This window comes from Fistularia commersonii, chromosome 14 (genome assembly GCF_037954325.1).
Source record: "Fistularia commersonii isolate RoL2024-O1a breed Wild chromosome 14, RoL_Fcom_v1.0, whole genome shotgun sequence".
In the NCBI taxonomy this organism is placed as follows: Eukaryota; Metazoa; Chordata; class Actinopteri; order Syngnathiformes; family Fistulariidae; genus Fistularia; species Fistularia commersonii.
The window spans coordinates 16,024,948-16,043,067 of record NC_141297.1 but is presented as its reverse complement, the minus strand read 5'-3'; the positions used below and the strand labels follow the sequence as shown (position 1 = coordinate 16,043,067).

General features: G+C 40.5%; 1 protein-coding gene across 2 annotated transcripts; it reads right to left on the bottom strand.

Moving 5' to 3' along the window:
• Positions 1 to 2,222: 2,222 nt before the first annotated feature.
• Positions 2,223 to 8,909, bottom strand: gata5 (GATA binding protein 5). 2 transcript variants are annotated; one of them, XM_086159783.1, is made up of 7 exons: positions 8,689 to 8,909; positions 7,922 to 8,516; positions 5,281 to 5,450; positions 3,859 to 3,987; positions 3,614 to 3,698; positions 3,382 to 3,512; positions 2,223 to 2,705 (listed from the first exon to the last, which is right to left on the bottom strand). In XM_086159783.1, the coding sequence occupies exons 2-7, from the start codon at positions 8,457 to 8,459 to the stop codon at positions 2,565 to 2,567; spliced, it is 1,194 nt and encodes a 397-aa protein (XP_086015909.1). In that variant the 5' UTR covers positions 8,460 to 8,516; positions 8,689 to 8,909; the 3' UTR covers positions 2,223 to 2,564. The 2 variants fall into 2 exon arrangements, with proteins under 2 accessions (XP_086015909.1, XP_086015910.1); XM_086159784.1 differs by having other exon boundaries at positions 2,223 to 2,681.
• Positions 8,910 to 18,120: the final 9,211 nt, after the last annotated feature.

The following is an 18,120-nucleotide window of genomic DNA, read 5'->3' as shown; positions in this document are numbered from 1 at the left end:
AAATATATATTCAAAGTCTTTCTAGGTGCATATTACTAAAGCAATGCTTTTAAACTTTTACTAAAATATTCAAAGTTTCTTTCCTGAACCAAAAATAGAAATAAAAAAAAATAATAACAACAAAACTGTTGTAACTAAAGAACAGAACATCCTTAATTTTCCTTTGACATTAATTTTTAAAAAATTTTCTTTACATTGATCAAGGAGTTCAGTTTACATTTGTAATGAAACTACTATTTTCTAAGCTTCTTTCGAAAAAACAAGATATCTGATTAGATAAGGTTTTCGATCTTGTCCATAGAATCTACTGTAAATTGAATCCATTCTGAATATAAAGTCACTATATAATGTATGAGAACAGAATGTCAACTTTAACCTTGCCAAGATATAATGTGACTGTCCTCATATGAGGACAAAGGGGTAGCAAGAGTTTAATTGGTAATTCTAGATAGGTTTAACGGTGAGTCTGGTTCTGTGAGTTGCCAATTGGTTGACAGAATGACAGGCGACCTGTCAATGATTTTACCCCTTGACCCCATCCACTGTGTGTGTTTTGAGTTGTTCCATGTGGTTGAAACCCATTCAATAGGTTTGCAATACTGCCGTCTAAACCATGTAGCCTCGCCGTGCTTTTCAAGCAAACATTTGCCCGAGTCAGACTTGCTGCATCTTCGACTGGCAAAAAACAGCCTCTCCCAGCAACAGATAAGACGGCAACATCTCGCCGTCGGCCATAAAGGAGGGCCGGGTTGTTGGTGCAGCGGAGCCTGGATGTCGCGGCAGTAAAGCAGTACCCTGCTGCTGAGCAGGCTGAAGCTGGACAACACACTCGGACCCATCGCCATAAACCAGGGTTGGAGCTCAACCTTTGGCCGGCGGTCGACTTAAGCAACCGGCAGGAAAACACACCCTCCTCACCAACTATTACACATAAGGTGAAAACCCAAATGTGCGTGACAGTAGTCAAAATCTTTGTGTAAATAAGCGTGTTTGCTAAATACCCTTCCAAAGTGCATAAAAAATGACTGACAGGCTTGAGATCTTACTCAGAATGTAAACATAATGTTCTCATGAGATTTTCCTGTGAGTAGATGAGAAATGTTTTAACTGCCTCACTAGGTTGAATGTCCAACCGTGATTGATTTGAAATAAAACTACCTGACACAAAAATGAAGCTTCAGATAAAAATTCAGATATAAATGTAAAGTGTTTAAACATATTTGGAATACCGCAGAAAGCAAAGGATACAAACTGCTGTGGAAATGAAAACAGATTTTACAATCAGTGATAGAAATTGTATGTCACCACTTCTGTTGAGCATGAAGATAAAATGGTGTTATAACTACTGGAATCTTCATAAAATCTATATACGAAGACATTATTTCTTTAAAATATACATGAAATACAGTTAAAATATAACTTAAAAGAATCAGGTTGAAATACCAATAGTATTAATAGTGATAATAGTAACAACAACTATTATTATTATTATTGTTATTATTGTTGTTATTATTATTATTATTATTATTATTATTATTATTATTATTATTATTATTATTATACATAGATTAGATAGATAGGATTGAACATTTAGTTAAAATATCCCAATACAATAGCGGCAGGAATTTAGAAGAAAATAACATAGCTACAATTGAAATGTCACACTAAACACTGATTGCTGTGACTGTTAAAACTTTTTTTTCCGGATTAAATGCTGGATGTAAGTCAGATTCACTTGAATGAATTAATTTGATGAATTAATTAATCAAATGAATGAAATAATATTCTGGTTTAACCTTCACACCTTCGTGAACAGGATGAGAGACAGACACAGAAAGTTCATATATCAATTCCCTTTACATACGGACAAAGTAGGAACAATAAAATTAGGTAATGCTTGGAAATAACTTCACACACTTTGCTTTGGCTTCAACCTTTACAAAGAAAATCTGAGTCATTGCACTTTCATTCATTTCAAAGCAGTTAAAGGATAACCCGTGATATGTAGCCACGACTTCCAAAATTCAGAATTATTGTTTCGAGACGTAAATAAATCCTTTCAATCTTAAGAAATAAACCACTTGTGGAAAACATAGCTTTTAGACAAGAAGCAGAATGATCTACAAATTTTTACTGCTCTTATCTGAACATAAATAATGTGTCTGTAAAAGTTAATCATCTACAAGTTGTTAATGAGACGTGAGCAACAGCCATTGAAAAAGTTTTTCTTTTTTTGTCCTTTTTGTCTCTGCGAAGACAGTAACACACCGGAACTATTCTTGTTATGTTCTGGAAATAAAGACACAATACATCCATGTCTCGGCTGCGTTTGTTTTACTCCAGAAAGAGAGAGCTTTGCAATAAAAAAGGTAGTTTCCCTCGGAGGACGTTGACAGCCAGGTGTGCCCCAGAGGAGGATCTGGGAATCATTTCAAGTACCCTGTCGGTCGAGTTCATGTAAGAATAAGATGTCCTCGCGTCCCATGGTCACCTGATGGCAGGGACGACGATGCAAACTCACTGAGAGTGAGTGAGAGTCATGCTGGTTGTGAGACAAACGCGGCTCACGCTTGCGTCAAACACCAGGAGTTCTGTGGGGCCATAGGGGTTGGGGTAAAGGCAAAATCCTCATATTTAATGTCCACGTGTCCAGATACTGTGCTGTCCAACTGGGTTGTCGTCTGCAGACGGGACACACATGTGACCTTGGTGAAAATCAGAAAATTAACACAGAGCCAGATAATATTGTCTTGAGCCTCTGCAGAAGCTTTAAAAATATCAAGTATTATTTTAATAAATAATACTGTCCGATTAACGACTTTTAAGACACATATATACAATCCCAAAGTACTAAAAAGAGGGGGAGAATGGCGTTTAAGGAAGAGACTAAGTTTGAATATACAGTTGAATCAGAAGTGAGTTGTTATTAATAAACTGTGCATTTGACCCCAGAAAAGAGGAGATACTACAGTTTTGGTTTTACTAAACAAACAAAAAAGCCTCAAACACATTTAAGTGACAAATGCATGCCTACAGGAAATTTATATTAGTCTATTTTTTTTCTTAATTTACATTTATCAATACAGGCCACAAGTACAGGTTCAGCATATCAATAACTATGATAATAAATGCCAAAGAAAGAGTTAGTTACAAATGTTATCCATAGATTAGATGTGGTAGCCACAAAATTGACTTCCTAACTGCTGATAACTGCATGAGGAGATTGTTAATTTGACAAGACGTCAAACCAAATGATGAGGCATGTGGTTTACTCGGGTTTCGGGAACATGCAGTTGGTACCCAAATGCACTTTATTTTTGTTTGGGTTCTAGATCATGCTGGATAAATAATTCAATAGATTCTGAACCCGAGGTGACCAACCTGTGTGGCTGAGTTGACGGTCTGTCCGGCGTAGGGCGACGGCGCCATGCTGGGCTCACTCTTTATGGTGGAGGCGTGTTCCGACACCGACAGGGAGTTTGGGGGGCTGCTGTTAGACCCGCTGGATCCCCCTATTTGATAGTGGAGTGGAGACACGTTGATAAGACTTTCAGAGCAGGTTTTTCGCTGGTTTACAAACGGCCGGCGTCTCCGACGCATCTGTCCACCCTACCTGTTGATATCTTGTTCTTCGGCATCTTTGGCTTGCGCTTCCTCGTCTGAATGCTCTCCTTCTTCATGGCAAGTGGTCTGGGCACCTGCAGAAAGTAGCCAAATACACACTTCTTATAAATATAGCTGGGGCAGCGGGGAACAACACGACCCTGAGCAGCGCTACTGCTGTTGCAATAATGACCACCACGCTGCCCTTGAAGAGGGATTGGCAAACAATACGTTGCTGTGCAGTCGGAGACCCACCCCATGAAGCTTCATGTAGAGGCCGCAGGCGTTGCACACCGGCTCGCCCTCGGCATTGCGCCTCCACAGCGTGGTGGTGCTGGTGTGGCAGTTGGTGCAGCACAGGCCTGCTCGTCGGGATGTAGTTTGCTGCAGGTGAAAGAGACAGTAGTCTGTTAGCTGAATGCTACATCTTTCTGTCTTGAGCTACTATGTATTAGCCTGTCCATCATATCGGACAGCTAAGCCTGCTGTGGCTTCAATCCTGCTCAGGTTCAGCACTTAAGACACATTTAATTACGTTTTCTTCTGTCTTTTATTTCTTTTTAACTGCTTTCTAGATAGCCTTCTTTCTCTTTAGATAATTTTCCTGTATTGTCAAGCAATTTCACAGAACATCTCACTGTTGCCAAGGTTATTGATGACAACACCTTGTAATTATTTCTTGTGTGTCTATGTTCGTCTATGACTTTCTGGACAAATGCAGAGTGGCTCCGGAGTGAGTTGTCTAAAAATGGACCGTCAAGGGCAAGGTCACTGCAGGACAAACACGATTGTTGGGCAACTCACTAACATCTGCTCTGCAGAGGCGAGTTCCTGAGAAAACATGCAGCCGTGAAGCCTTGACAACCCCTCCCTCACTCCAACACCCACACCGAACATGGTATCAGCTATGACCCACACTGACTAAATCATGTAAAAAGCAGTAATTATCACATCTTACTTTAGTCTGCATTTTAATAGTTGTCATTATTTTGTCAATATTACTATTATCTACAGCAGGCCTGGCCAACCTGTGGCTCCCGCGCCGAATTCGACTCTTAAATTCATGACGATTTTTGTGTTTGTGTGTCTTTTTGCTGTGCGTGGAGAACACTGGAGCGGCAAGCGATTGCACAAGTAAAACACACACAAACACAAAATCCTACATGAACTGGCCACAGGTTGGCCAGGCCTGATATACTGTAATCCACTTACACTATCTTCTGTGACTTGCTAAAAAAAAACGAGAGAACACAAGGTCTTGAACACACTTGGTGATACAATAATCTGATCAGATGATTTCGAAGCACTCAGATGACGTGGTGCCTTTTAAAATCCTGGTTTATCTAATTCAGAAAAATTGCTTTGAATTCCGCGGAAGCGTCAAATTAAAACAATACATATTTAATGATGAGTTTCCTTCTGATAATTCAAATAGACCACTGACGACACACTCACTGGATTAATCTGGTAAATTCATGGATTAGACTATGATAATTTGTTATCTAAAGACACTTCAAGTGCACAACGCAGAGTAAATAACACATTTTTTTATAAATACCTTTTAAAATGCACATACGTAATCGCATCATGTTAATCACAGGATTAAACTCCCCCTTCTCCTCCTCGCATGTGGCATTCTCAAGTCTTTTCAGATAGTAGTAATCCTGGGTATCTCACCAGCCGTTTCTGCGGTTTGATGAGCGGACGGTTGATGCCGTTCATCTTATGGTAGAGGCCGCAGGCGTTGCACAGGTAGTGTCCGGTACCGTCTCTGCGCCACAGCGGCGTGGAAATGGAGCCGCAGTTGACGCACTCCCGACCCTCAGCAGGGAGGTCCTCCATCAGATCTGATGGGTCATTCACATAATCCCAGATTAAAATCAGGACTAAGGAGGATTTTTGATCCTGTTTGCTGAAAAAGTCCGCTGTAACAACATTTTAAGTGTAATTCATGCATTTATTTTTTGAGTGTGGGTGTTGGGGTGATGGATGGATGACCGGCCGAGGAATTTACCCCCCTACCTCCACACACACACACACACACACACACACACACACACACACACACACACACACACACACACACACACACACACACACCACTTCCATCTCCCTGCAGTCCATGTGATGGCAGGAGATCAAACCCCTGTGCGGATCAGTGAGGAGACAGATTGATGGGGGCGAGGAATTCTGTTATCAGCCTCCCACCCCACCCTATCCCACCCCAACGACCCACACCGCCATTCATTACAGCCCCGACACGCGACGGACGCCTGGCATTAAAGGCCGACGAGCCATGTGAAGCGCTGGGTTCAGTGAGGCCGGCTGCCACATCAGAAGGGGTTGAAACAATAAAATAAATGATCATTAGTAGTTCAATGATTAGCCATTGAACTTCACGTGAGCGAAGGCCGGTGCTTTTGAGTATGAGTCAGGCTTTTTTTGTCGATTTTGGCAGTACTCTATTACTTGATTGGTTGTCAATCGCATATATGTATATGTATATATATATATATATATATATATATATATATATATATATATATATGGATAGATAGATAGATATCTTAAAAAACAATCAGCGGAATAATGTCATCATATGTCCAGACATTATTCATCTTCAAATGTGATCAGTTGCAATCACTTCATCTCTGAAAAATTTCAGTGTAATTAATTCAGTGTATTTCAGTGATTTCACTGTAATTAATCAGTCATTATCAAAACACTTGCTGTTTGACTGTCAAAGTACCATTGCGGCTCCACAAAAAAAAAAAAAAAACATAAAACTTTGAATAACATAAACTTAGACTGACTTAACCGTGTACTGTTATTTATATTCAATATCAATTTAGTGTCTAATCAAAATTGCTGACAATTCATTTAGAATTGTGACAATTGGATTAAACGATTAAAAATATGAGACACTGATCGGCATCTGATCAATCACTATTGGTCCTTTGCTGTGAGGTTTTGATGGCGCTCAATAGTAATATTTTGAAGATGATTAATGATTTAAATAATATCCAGGAAGAGTTCTCTGCCTACGTCCAGACACTAACTTAATTCATTAAATACATTTGCCATGTCCTTTTCTTTTCATGCTTTACTTTATCAAATCCATCTATATATTCATTTGTATCACATCAGCCAAATGTCTGGAAGAAAGCATCACAAATTGATCTTAAATGTATGATAATTAAAGCCTGGTGTTAGTGCCTGATAATCAGATAAAAGTTTTTTTTTTAATGCTTGATTTGAAAATTAAATTGAATCCTCCTTGTCATCTTGATGACAGAGAGGTTTATTTGTGTATTTTTAGGCCATAAATTGATGACGAGAGGATATATTATTGATGTCGCTCCCAGTTTTATTTATAGACCACTCCACTCATGGAATCACGAATCCAAACCATCGATTGCCACTTATAAATAGATACTGAACGAAATATCCCGATCAATGAAAAATTGGGTTTCGATAGACGGAAGCCTGGTGTTTGTCACAGGCCGTCTGACCTGATCAGGTGACGACGGTGCGCGATTACGTCAGCGGACTGTCTCTCTGAGATTGAATTAACACAGTAATTAACGGTTTTTGTGAGTCTGCCAGTGGCTGGATGTGTATTGCGCGTACTGTATTTGTTTGTGCGTGTGTGTGCGTGTAACATCAAATGCACGGAGCGAATGCGGGCCGCCGAACATAGAAACAACCAGCAGTGCGGTACAGAGAAGTTGGGTGACGTGACGACGGTCAACACGGTCAACAGTACAAATATCTTTACATATAAATATATTAACTAAAATTCTACAGGCACAAGTAACAATATGACGAGAATCTTAATTGCCACTGACGCTAACAATAGAACCAATTAGAACATTGATTTATGATCAAAATAAGGCCTTGATGTGATATTTTGACCGCTCGGTAAAACACGTGGAGTCATTAAATATATAATGTTGAACCGTCGAAAACGAAATTGATAGGTAGATATGTGTAAATAAAAAAAATAACCAAAAAGCCCTGGAAAAGCAAAGTGCAGTTGAACGTAAACGTCACTTGAAACCGTGGAATTAAGTGTTGATCCATTATTTGATTTCACTGAATTTTCTTTTCTTTTAATTTATATTTCTGTCAAAGAGCGGATCGACCTCTATTATCGCCACATCTCGTTTGAGAAAGATTAGATTAAATTGTGGTGCGTAATATTGATAAAATGATATAAAATGAAAAATAAAAAAAGAAAAAGTCGCAAGGCTTCTTTAAATAACGGAGAGTGCCAACGGTGGCTGACTTCCGGGGCGACCGTACCCGTTGGACTTACCGAGGCTGGGCCTCCGGGCGCTCAGCCCCCCCTGTCGCCCCTGCAGGCTGATCACGCCGCTCTCGAAGGGCCCCGGCGTCCACGACGACGTCGCCATCTCCGGGCTCATGTAGGTGTAGGGACCGGAGTAGGAACCCCCAACGGAGCGCATCAGAGCGCCGCCGTACTGCTCGGCGTTGCGGGTGCCGTTCCCGAGCATCAGCGGGCTCTGGTAGGCCGCGTCCCGCCCGGTGCTGCTGCTGATGGGCGGGCTGTGCGAGTAAGAGAAGCCGTGCGGAGGCGGGTGGGGGCTCCCGGGGGCGAACGACGAGCCGTCCGCGGCGCTCTGCGGCCAGCCGTGGGTCCCCGGTAGCCCGTGCGGCCCCGGCAACCCGTGGGACTGGTGCGGGGAGTCGCAGGGCTGCAGGTAGGGCAGCGTGGACAGCATCCCGGGGACGCGGGGCGTGGGGACGTACACCGGCGAGCTAGCGGAGCTGTGGATGTAGCTGCCGGAGTCGTAGGGCGGCTGGTTGGGGGACAAAGCCAGGCTCTGGTACATGGCGCCGGTGCTGCCGGTGGCGCTGATGACCTCGGGAGGCAGGTGGAGCTTCCGGTGCTGTTTAGAAAGTTGGAAAAAGGTATAAATCCATCCAAAGAAACTACAAATTAAAATAAAGCTCTCGGTACTTCGTCACATCGCGAACGGGGGTCGTAGACTTGCAAAAAGAACACGGAGGACTCGACACGGATCCCGGTCGGACCGAGCTGCTTCTTTATTTTTAGCTCACCAGATAACGGCGGCCGGTGAGAAGGCGCTCCGTCCTGCGGCCGAGGAGCGGCGGGGAGTTCTCCGAAACACCGGGGGGGGGGGGGAATTCCTTCCCGACCGTCCGCGATTCGGAACCGAAGCGGACTTCGGCGCTGTGGCTTTCGCGGTACCGACACCGGTCCTGTCCTTCCGCTGTATCTTGAGATTGTTACCGACGCTGATAATTGCTGATATGGGTGTGAACCGATCGGCCAGCCTACTGGAAGATTTGTACGAGGCTACAACACGTGATGCGGTCCAACAACCCCCAGTCCCCCCCCCTCGGCAGAGGTAGGCCCGGGGAGGGGGGCTGGAGGTGGAGGAGGAGGACCGACTCAATCACACCTGTGGGGTTTCATATTAGAAGAGCCATCAGACTGCGGTTTGAAAGGGATCAGCTCTGATTTAGTTTACTCCTTTTCACTCATTTTCAAGAAAAACGTTAAAAAAAAATACCTTTGTCGGCTTCAGTATTTTTTTTCAGTACAATGCCGTCAATTGATTTGTACAGCCGCCCAGAGAAAAGGGATGGGTTATTATCTCATGTGATAAGTAAAAACAAGTCAGCTTGCATGACGCCTGTTATGTAACTATGTGAATGTATGTAACAGTGTCTCTGTGTGCGTGTGTGTGTGTTTTATGGTATTGGAGGGATAAGCTAAAACAAGAGTAACCGAAAACAACACAAAGTTTAATAATAATAGGTGCGTTAATAGAAAAAGCTATACTACTACTGCTACTACTTCTAATAATAATAATAATAGTAATGATAATCATGAAAATAATGTTAATACTACTACTAATAATTATTCTTGTTATTATCGTTGTTAATGCTGATTCCATTATCATTAACAACAGTAATAATAATTGATATCCTCCTCCTCCTCATACTCCTCGTGTTTCCACTAATACTAATAATAATGATAACAGCAACAACAACAAAAACACCAATAATAATAATAATAATAATAATAATAATAATAATAATAATAATAATAATAATAATAGCTTGTAATGTGGCTTGTAATTGGGTGAGGCATTATTTGTCTCCGGACTTCATGGGTGAAATATGGGCCCATTTAATTTAGGTCCTCTTATGCAAATTCTGGCACATATCATCCCCGAAAGTCAGTTCCAATTGATTTTAGAAGAAATATTTGTTCGACATGAAACCAAACCTCAAATAGACATCAATGCGAGAAGTATTTGTCACCGGTTCATCAAACGAACTATCTCGAAATGTAATTCATCTACAGCTGGGCCTCAGATTTTCTGCGTGGTAAAATATAGTAACGAAAAAAGAAGGTCGTGCAACACTAGTCGTGTATTTCAGTCTTTCGATGAGAGCAGAGTTTAAGTATTTTGTGCTTTAGTTGACAAAGCGGCCTCTTCGATCCGGGTGGTTCGTCTCAGAAGGATTAACATCATTGTCCCGTCTGAGTGTGTAATTAATCCCCGCAACACCAGGATGAAGAGGAGTCTGTCTGTCTGCTTCCTCCCTCCTCTGATGGCCGGACGCTCTGCTGCGCGTCCGTGAGGCGCGCTTCGCCCCACGGCCGCTTGTCCGGAGTCTGCTATCGAAAAAACTCAGCACGTTTTCTTTTCTTGGTTTTGTTTTGTTTTGTTTGTCCGCGGGAAATGCCGTGCCACGCGTTTTAATCAGCGCAGAGATAATTTGTCTGCTTCCTTTGCATTTATCTGCAATCCCTTAGTAATAACGGCTAATAACAACATTTGCTGCAGCAGGATGGAAGATAATTATCGATCCAGTAAATATGTTTCTCTCTTGTGACTATTTTTACGAATCACACTTAGCCCCCCCCCCTCCCCCCCCCCCCCAAAAAAAAAACAAAAAAAAAACGAAGAAATGAACGCATGTATATATATATGGTTTTGAGATGGTTATTTGGCAGGGTGGTGACTTCTGAATAACGACGACTGGTACTTTGGATTTTCGGTTATTGAATTGCAATTTTTGTAAGTCGCTTTGGGAAAAATAGTCTGCCAAATGACTGTAATGTAATGTAACGAAACGAAATATTGGAAGCCGGGATCCGTCATCGTATGAATCAACAAATAATCCGCAACCAAGAGGTAAAAACGTCACGTGACGCGGTGAGCGCTCTGATAAAACATTGGTCACTTTGTATGTATATGTATATTATATACATAATTATAAATAAGAGGTATATATATAAGTGACCATCTGTTTTTATTTATTTCATTATGCTTAGATAACAAATTGTTATATTTAACCTCAGGTATAGCCAGTCATCACATTTCATATAATCTATCCATTTTGAATGTAGGGATTTTTGAATAGACAGTTCATGATTCTTTTAATTCACATTGTAGATCCCTGATTATTAAATGTCCACAGTGAAGTGTAGAGGATTGTGTAGGTGGATAATTAACAACTCAATGAGAGAAGAACTCAATTATTTTGCAAAAAAGCCAAGCACGGTGGATAATAAAATGAAAAAGAAAAACAAAATGACAATCAGTGAAACTGATTTTCAGTGAAAGTAAAGTTTGCTAATTTCCCTTATATTACCACAAACCAACCTTCATTCACAAAACTCACAAACTTTTGCAAAAAAAACAAAAAAACAAACGCCAAACATGGTGGATAATAAAATGAAAATAATCATAAAACAAAATGACAATCAGTGAAACTGACTTTAAGTGAAAAAAAGTTTGCTACCTTACCTTATATTACCACAAACCAACCTTCATTCACTAAGCTTAAACATTAGTTATAAGAAAGTTGAATTTTTCGAAAAACTTTTTACATAGCTTGTGTTTACACCATATATCTATATCTATACATATGTATTCATGCATCTATCTACATACCTATGTATGTGCGTGCACACGCGTGCATGAATATGGAAAGATAGACAGGAGGGCGGTTGATTGGACAATGTAAAGACTGAACTGTTTCCGCCGCTTAGAAACAGAAGAGCCTGTTGGATCCAAACCACAGAGGAAGAATTTCCTCTGTCAAACCCGCAGGTTGGTGGTGTGCAGGTCAGGCTCTGTGAGAACCAACCAGTAATCAGAATCACCACTTAATCATTATGTAACAGCTTAGTTAACCATTAACACATGCTTCATGAAGGATTCAATCACCAATCATTCTTCTCACTTTAGATCCAGCACCTGCAAACACTGACGCTTTTCTAATATAAATACTGACTTGAAGATGTGCGAGTACTGCTACTACTACTATTACTTCTACCAAGACTACTACTAGCAATACTATGATCAATAAGAAGGAAGCAAAGTTTATCACAAAAGAAACAACCAATAAAAGGGAGTCTGTACAATTCTGCTACATAATTATAAATGTTTCTGATGTATTGCATGATGGTCATAGAGTTGTAGAAGTATTTGAATATGTGAAAAAGTGTGTGCATTTAAACAGGAGCATTAACATTTATTGAAAAAATCTGCATGTAATCAAAGCAGTAAATATTCATTTACGACAGACCTCCCGTAGAATGTAAGGAGGGTGCCACCTTATCAAATATCAACAGGAAAAAACAACATCATTACAATTTCTTTGATTCTGGTGTTACCGCAGAAACACTACCTCACACGTAGCCTGCCGCTGGCGTCCATACATACTCATGGGTGACACGGCTAGTCTGGGGATGTCTTTATTGAGACCAGATATTTGGTATGTGTGCGTGCACGTGTGTGTGTCTGCTCTAGTCGACCCATACACACCACCTCCGGCCACCAGGAGCCCCATCTCTGCAGAAACGCCTGCTGACTTTGATCAGACTCGGATGCCACTGTCCTCCACATTCTTCACTCCACGTGCACATCGTGCCTGCAAGATAACGAAGGAATCTTCCACAGGAATTTATTGTCTATCAGGCGATGTGTGTGCGTGCATGTATGTGTGTGTTTCTGTGCAGTCCCTCATGTTTTAGGTTTTTGTGTCTCGTCACCAGTTTCATCTCAGGGGCTCAGACTGAAACATGAACTGTGAGGATTTGTGAGAGGATGAAGAGATGAAACCAGTTATTTCAGATCTGAGCTTCATCGTTAGTCTTCATGAGCAATGGTTTCAATGAGGTCCATCGGGAACTAAAGGTTAACCTGATAGACTTGAACGTGTCTGCACACGCATGACCCCAGACCCATGTGACCCAGAGAGAACTGGATGGAGCCCACTCCTGTGGTTTCTCTCTAACTTAAGTATATTTTAAATAAATTTATTATAATTCCTAATTGCAGTTCTTGCAAGTTTTAAGGTCTTACGATATCAAGTTTCAGTTCAATTTGTTTTCAATATTTTGCAGATTGTTTATGATTCATTCCTGTCCTGTTTTTCAAACCTTTGTAATTTTTTTTCCCATTTCTTAGAAAAAATGCTGCTGATTTTACCATAAGCAATTGAACTGTCAGAAAATGTACTGCTATTTTTGTATCATTTATTGAGGTTTTCTTTAAGTGTTTTGCTTTCTCATAAGAAGTTCCCTTTTTTTCATTTGAAGGGTGTGGGGCTACCCATCATGCACTGGGCTGCCAACCCAGGACTCTGCTCAGAAATGTCAATCCAAGTGTATCCTAGGTTTGAGTTTCGAGAATGATGCTGGGCCATCTTCCAGGCAAGTCTTAGTGTAAAAGTCCTCCTTAGATTCTAGTGTTAAGGTTAGGATGGCTTCAGGTTTGGGGTCAAAAACCAAGAAAGGAATGTTTGGAGAATATTATATTAAAAGTTGTCAGTTCAAATCCGATTTTATCATATCCAGACTGATGTAGAAAAGAATCAAAAACGCATGATATCTGCTCCTGACCATAGAAGTGCCTGGTTTAAAGTCTGGTCTCTATAATTCTCCATCTTACATCAAGACTGGTTGAAATAAGATTTAGGTGAGTCTTTTGCAGTCGTTCCAACACACAACCAAAAATGTCTTTATAGCTAATATTGCTTGGCAGAGTTAGTTAAATGTCAGATGTGATTTATTTAAGAAGAAGAATTCTATTCATAATAACTGAAAATTAGGTAGCTTAAATTATTATGGAGGGGGTCTTCTTGGTGGTCTACACCATGTGTGTGGATCCTGTCATTGTATCAGTTCCTTCTTTCACACCGTTCATTTTAAATAGCTGTTAAGTAAGTTTGTATCAATCCAGAGCAATCGTGACGGGTGTTTTCTTAGATTAATCATCCTTTTCCATGGTAGTTGTGTGGGAGGGGCAGGAGGGAAGGTGGTGGGGCAGGCTGACAGACCACAGGAACCTGCCATTCACTCTAGGCCGGGGGTGGATGAAGGTCCCGCAGCCTGGGAATGTGGAGCAGGAGTCAGTCTAATCTCCAGCCTCAGACACTGGCTCCCGTCTGCCTGCAGCTCCCCTGTATGTGCGTCTGTACGTGTGTGTGTGTGTGTGTGAGTGTGTATGCAAACATAACTGATTCTACTGCTGCCCTACACACATGCATGTGCGAAAGCACGCACGCACAGATACATGAAAATAAGCATATATGCATGGATGCATATATGCATATTTATATATGGATATACGGTCCATATACGGTACATATACGGTGCAAGCACACACACACACACACACACACACACACACACACACACACACACACACACACACCATGTCAGCATCTTCTGTTGTTTATCAGCAATATGACGGAGCAAATTCCTCATAAAAGCAATAAAGCTGATTCAGAGAAAACACAGTCACATGTTGTAAAGGGACTATAGTGCAAACATGAATCACACGAATCTCAGTGCTGCCTCCTTCCTTTATGCAGAGCCTGAGCAATTCAGGGAAGGCGGCCAGCAGGACACCTCCTGCAGGAGGGGCAAACCATGAGTGTCCTGTGGGAGGCTCCAGGAACCACTCACCCCTCCTCTGTGGAGATTAGGAGGATGAGAAAAAAAAATTAAAATGATTTGTACTTGCTAAATTAACATTTATTTTTGTAATTTTTGCACATTTTCGTTCATTTTAGCTTTATGTCACTTTTTGGCATTTTTTTAGGTAGTTTCTTGTAATGACAACATGACTTCATCCTCTTGGTTTCCATTAATTCCTCAACCCTGCTCCAACATTTTACCCTTCTGGTTCATCACTAGTTGATCATATCGAAACTCCCACCATAACAAAGTTGATATCTTGACTCCGTAACAGTTTTCTTATTTTCCTAACGGTAAATACTTATTAGATGTATTAACAGTTATCAACCAGTGAAATCAATGAATGTTAATGGTTGTGATCAATATGTCTATCAATTAAAGTGTAAGCAGTATTACTGGCTGATAAGGTGACAGGTCTTCCTGAAAACACCGTCACTTGCATGTTGGTCGATTGTTTTCTTCTTGGTGTTTTCTAAATTACCCTTTATGACCATGGAGATATGACACACATACATTCTGAAAAAATGAACGGGAGAAGCAGAGGATTCAGAAAATACACAACAGCAGATTTCTTCGATTTTTAAAAAGGGTTTGCTGTCATGGGTTGAGCTCCCCTTGTAAAACTTACTGATACCCATGTTCATGATATTGCCATCATTACCATTATCATGATAATTTAGCCATCTCTTTGCTATGATCTTTACACATAAACATTTTTTGATTTTGTCATATTTCTAATGCTTTTCAGTAAATGAGACCAGGTTCTGCTCGTCATGTTACAATGCAGATTCATTGGGTTTCTTCCATGCGATATTCCAGTGATTAGCCCTTTAAGACAAAAAATAGATTAAAAAAATAAATACATCTGGTTTTTCATGTGGAAAGCAGCAACCGACAACTATTTGCATGTTTTCAGCTGTGCAACTGCCAACAGACAGTTTTATTAATGAGAGTGGTTGGATATGTACAGTCTATTTGTGTGACATGTATTTGGTCCAACATTTTTAAAGACTTCTCAACGTGTTCAGCCAAAGACCTAATTTCCTTGTGGAAAAATCTATGTAAGTACCAGCTTCAGCAGTTGCGCTGGACCCGAGATGTAAAAGTGACAAAAACCATCAGTATTGTGTGTCTGCCGGCCACCTGTGTGACAGCTGGTCGCTGGGCCCCGTGTTGTGCGACTGAACCAGGAGTAAATGATCTGTGCAAATTAGCCTTTTATGGAGCAGCAGGGGGAAAATGTTTCACACCCTATTTAACACCTCGTCGTTGTTTGGTCAGAAAAGGATCAGTCCGATGGCGATTAAGCGACAGAATCATAAAACAACGTTGATTCGACATGACATGTTGCCCAGGGTCACCGTGTTGGTCTGTGAGGATTCAGGAACCTGTTTTTCTGTCAGACATTTTTTTTAATTTACAGCAATTGGCTGAAGTTACAAAAATATCACATTTCTAGAGGAGTAAAACAAGACGTGACACTCGTTTTGTAGGATTTTACAAAACCAATCTATCTTTGAACAGCCAATAATATTCAGTTCCATCGAAACCCATGAGAGTTTGTTTGGCTTCTCCACATGGGGTTTATCTGACAGTGAGGTTGATGGTTCCGAAACACACATTTAGAAACATCTAGACCAAATGGATAAAAATCCCTCCATTGTTTCCATGATGATCGACTGTTGAACTGATGTGTGAACCTGTGTTAAGGACACCTGCTACCTTCATCTATCTATGTGTATCTATGGTACCTATCTGTTTTTGTAATTATAATTTTACAGAAGGTAGTATCTTATTTCAGTTTTTTAATAGTTTCATTGTACAAAGAAGGCGCTGTAGTGTAATAACAGAGGCTGATGTTATGCAGTGGTAAGTATCATATTAGTAAATGAAATAATAATGGAAATATTAAACAGATGTTTTTTCTCAAAAGAAGGTCTCATTTGCAGCACTTATTTTATCTCTTCGGCCTTGATTCACTCATAATGCCATTAGTATATTCTTTGTTTGTTTTTACCGTTGATCTGAGCTTTTATCATATTTGTGTGAATAGATGTTGGAGTAAATTATTTTTAACTATTTTGGTGCAGTTATAAACAGACCACCATCACTACTTGTTAGGAATGAGCTCAGACAGGAATGTGAGGAATGAGATCAGTGAGTAAACTGAGTTTTGGTGATTGTGGTTGGTGATCCACCCTCAAAGAGCACTGGACCACCAGATGCACGAAGAGGAAGATTAAAGGTGAAACGTTTTAATGTTGTTGCTTTTTGTTGGTCATTAAAAGCCAGTGAAGTGGATATTCAGACTTAACTCGCCACTTTCAAACTTGGTTGAGTCATTAAGCCCATCAGTGTTGTTTATGCACAAGGCCAAATCACAAACCCACTTTTCCTTCTGCTCAAGTAGCTTCAAGTATCACATAATCTCCTCTCAGCTATGGCAACCTGCATGGAGACTGAAAAAGAAGGGTGCAAAGAGGAAGATAAAAACTATTCTGGCTTCAACTGTGTATCATTATCACCAACATTCAATAATAATTAGAAATGCAACAATAAGTAACAGATGATTTGTCATTATACACTTGGAAACCTCTATAATACTGTCTTTTGACGCTGCTTTGAGATAGATAGATAGATAGATAGATAGATAGATAGATAGATAGATAGATAGATAGATAGATAGATAGATAGATAGATAGATAGATAGATAGATAGATAGATAGATAGATAGATAGATAGATAGATAGATAGATAGATGGATTCTGTGGTTCGGATCCTCCATGCTGTAAACTCTGGTTCAGATACTCCTTCTTCTTGGCACCTCCTAGCCATCATTCCACTCCGCGTTCCCTCTTCCTCCAAAACTTAAACAGATGGGTTGCTATCATCATCCCTGAAGTTCAGACAGGGTCCAGACATGGAGATACACGAGACATCAACTGTTATAATCTGATCTCTTCCTTGTTTTAAGATACATTGATGATGATGACGATAATAATAATTACAATATAATAATTATTATAGCAACAAAAAATAAATACATCTTTCACTACCACTACCATCCATCCATCCATCCATCCATCCATCCATCCATCCATCCATCCATCCATCCATCCATCCATCCATCCATCTTCCGTGGGCTGGGTACATCCTTGACTGGTCTATTGTAGGGCCACATATAAAGACAAATAACCGCTTACTTTCTCAAACTAATGATGATAATAATGATAATAATTATATCATTATTGTCATTATTATGTTGTGAATCATGGAGCTGTTGCAAAACTTCTCCTTTTGATGGTATCATCATGTCTTGCAATTATTCAATTATTTACGGTAAATCATCCAAGTTACTGTCCTTGAAGTTACTTGTTTAACACCCGCAGACCTACCCAACACACACACACACACACACACACACACACACACACACACACACACACACACGCACAAAAGCTGATTGGTGAACGGGAAACACGTGCACTACTGCCATTGACCTTGGTATATGAGCATCATAT

Bases quoted from the DNA above. Each gene is read 5' to 3' on its own strand.
- gata5 (XM_086159783.1), bottom strand. From the start codon at position 8,459: ATGTACCAGAGCCTGGCTTTGTCCCCCAACCAGCCGCCCTACGACTCC. The intron at 5,451-7,921 runs GTAAGTCCAACG...ATGACCCATCAG, and splicing joins CGCCCGGAGGCCCAGCCTCG to ATCTGATGGAGGACCTCCCT. The intron at 3,988-5,280 runs GTGAGATACCCA...TTTCACCTGCAG, and splicing joins TCAAACCGCAGAAACGGCTG to CAAACTACATCCCGACGAGC.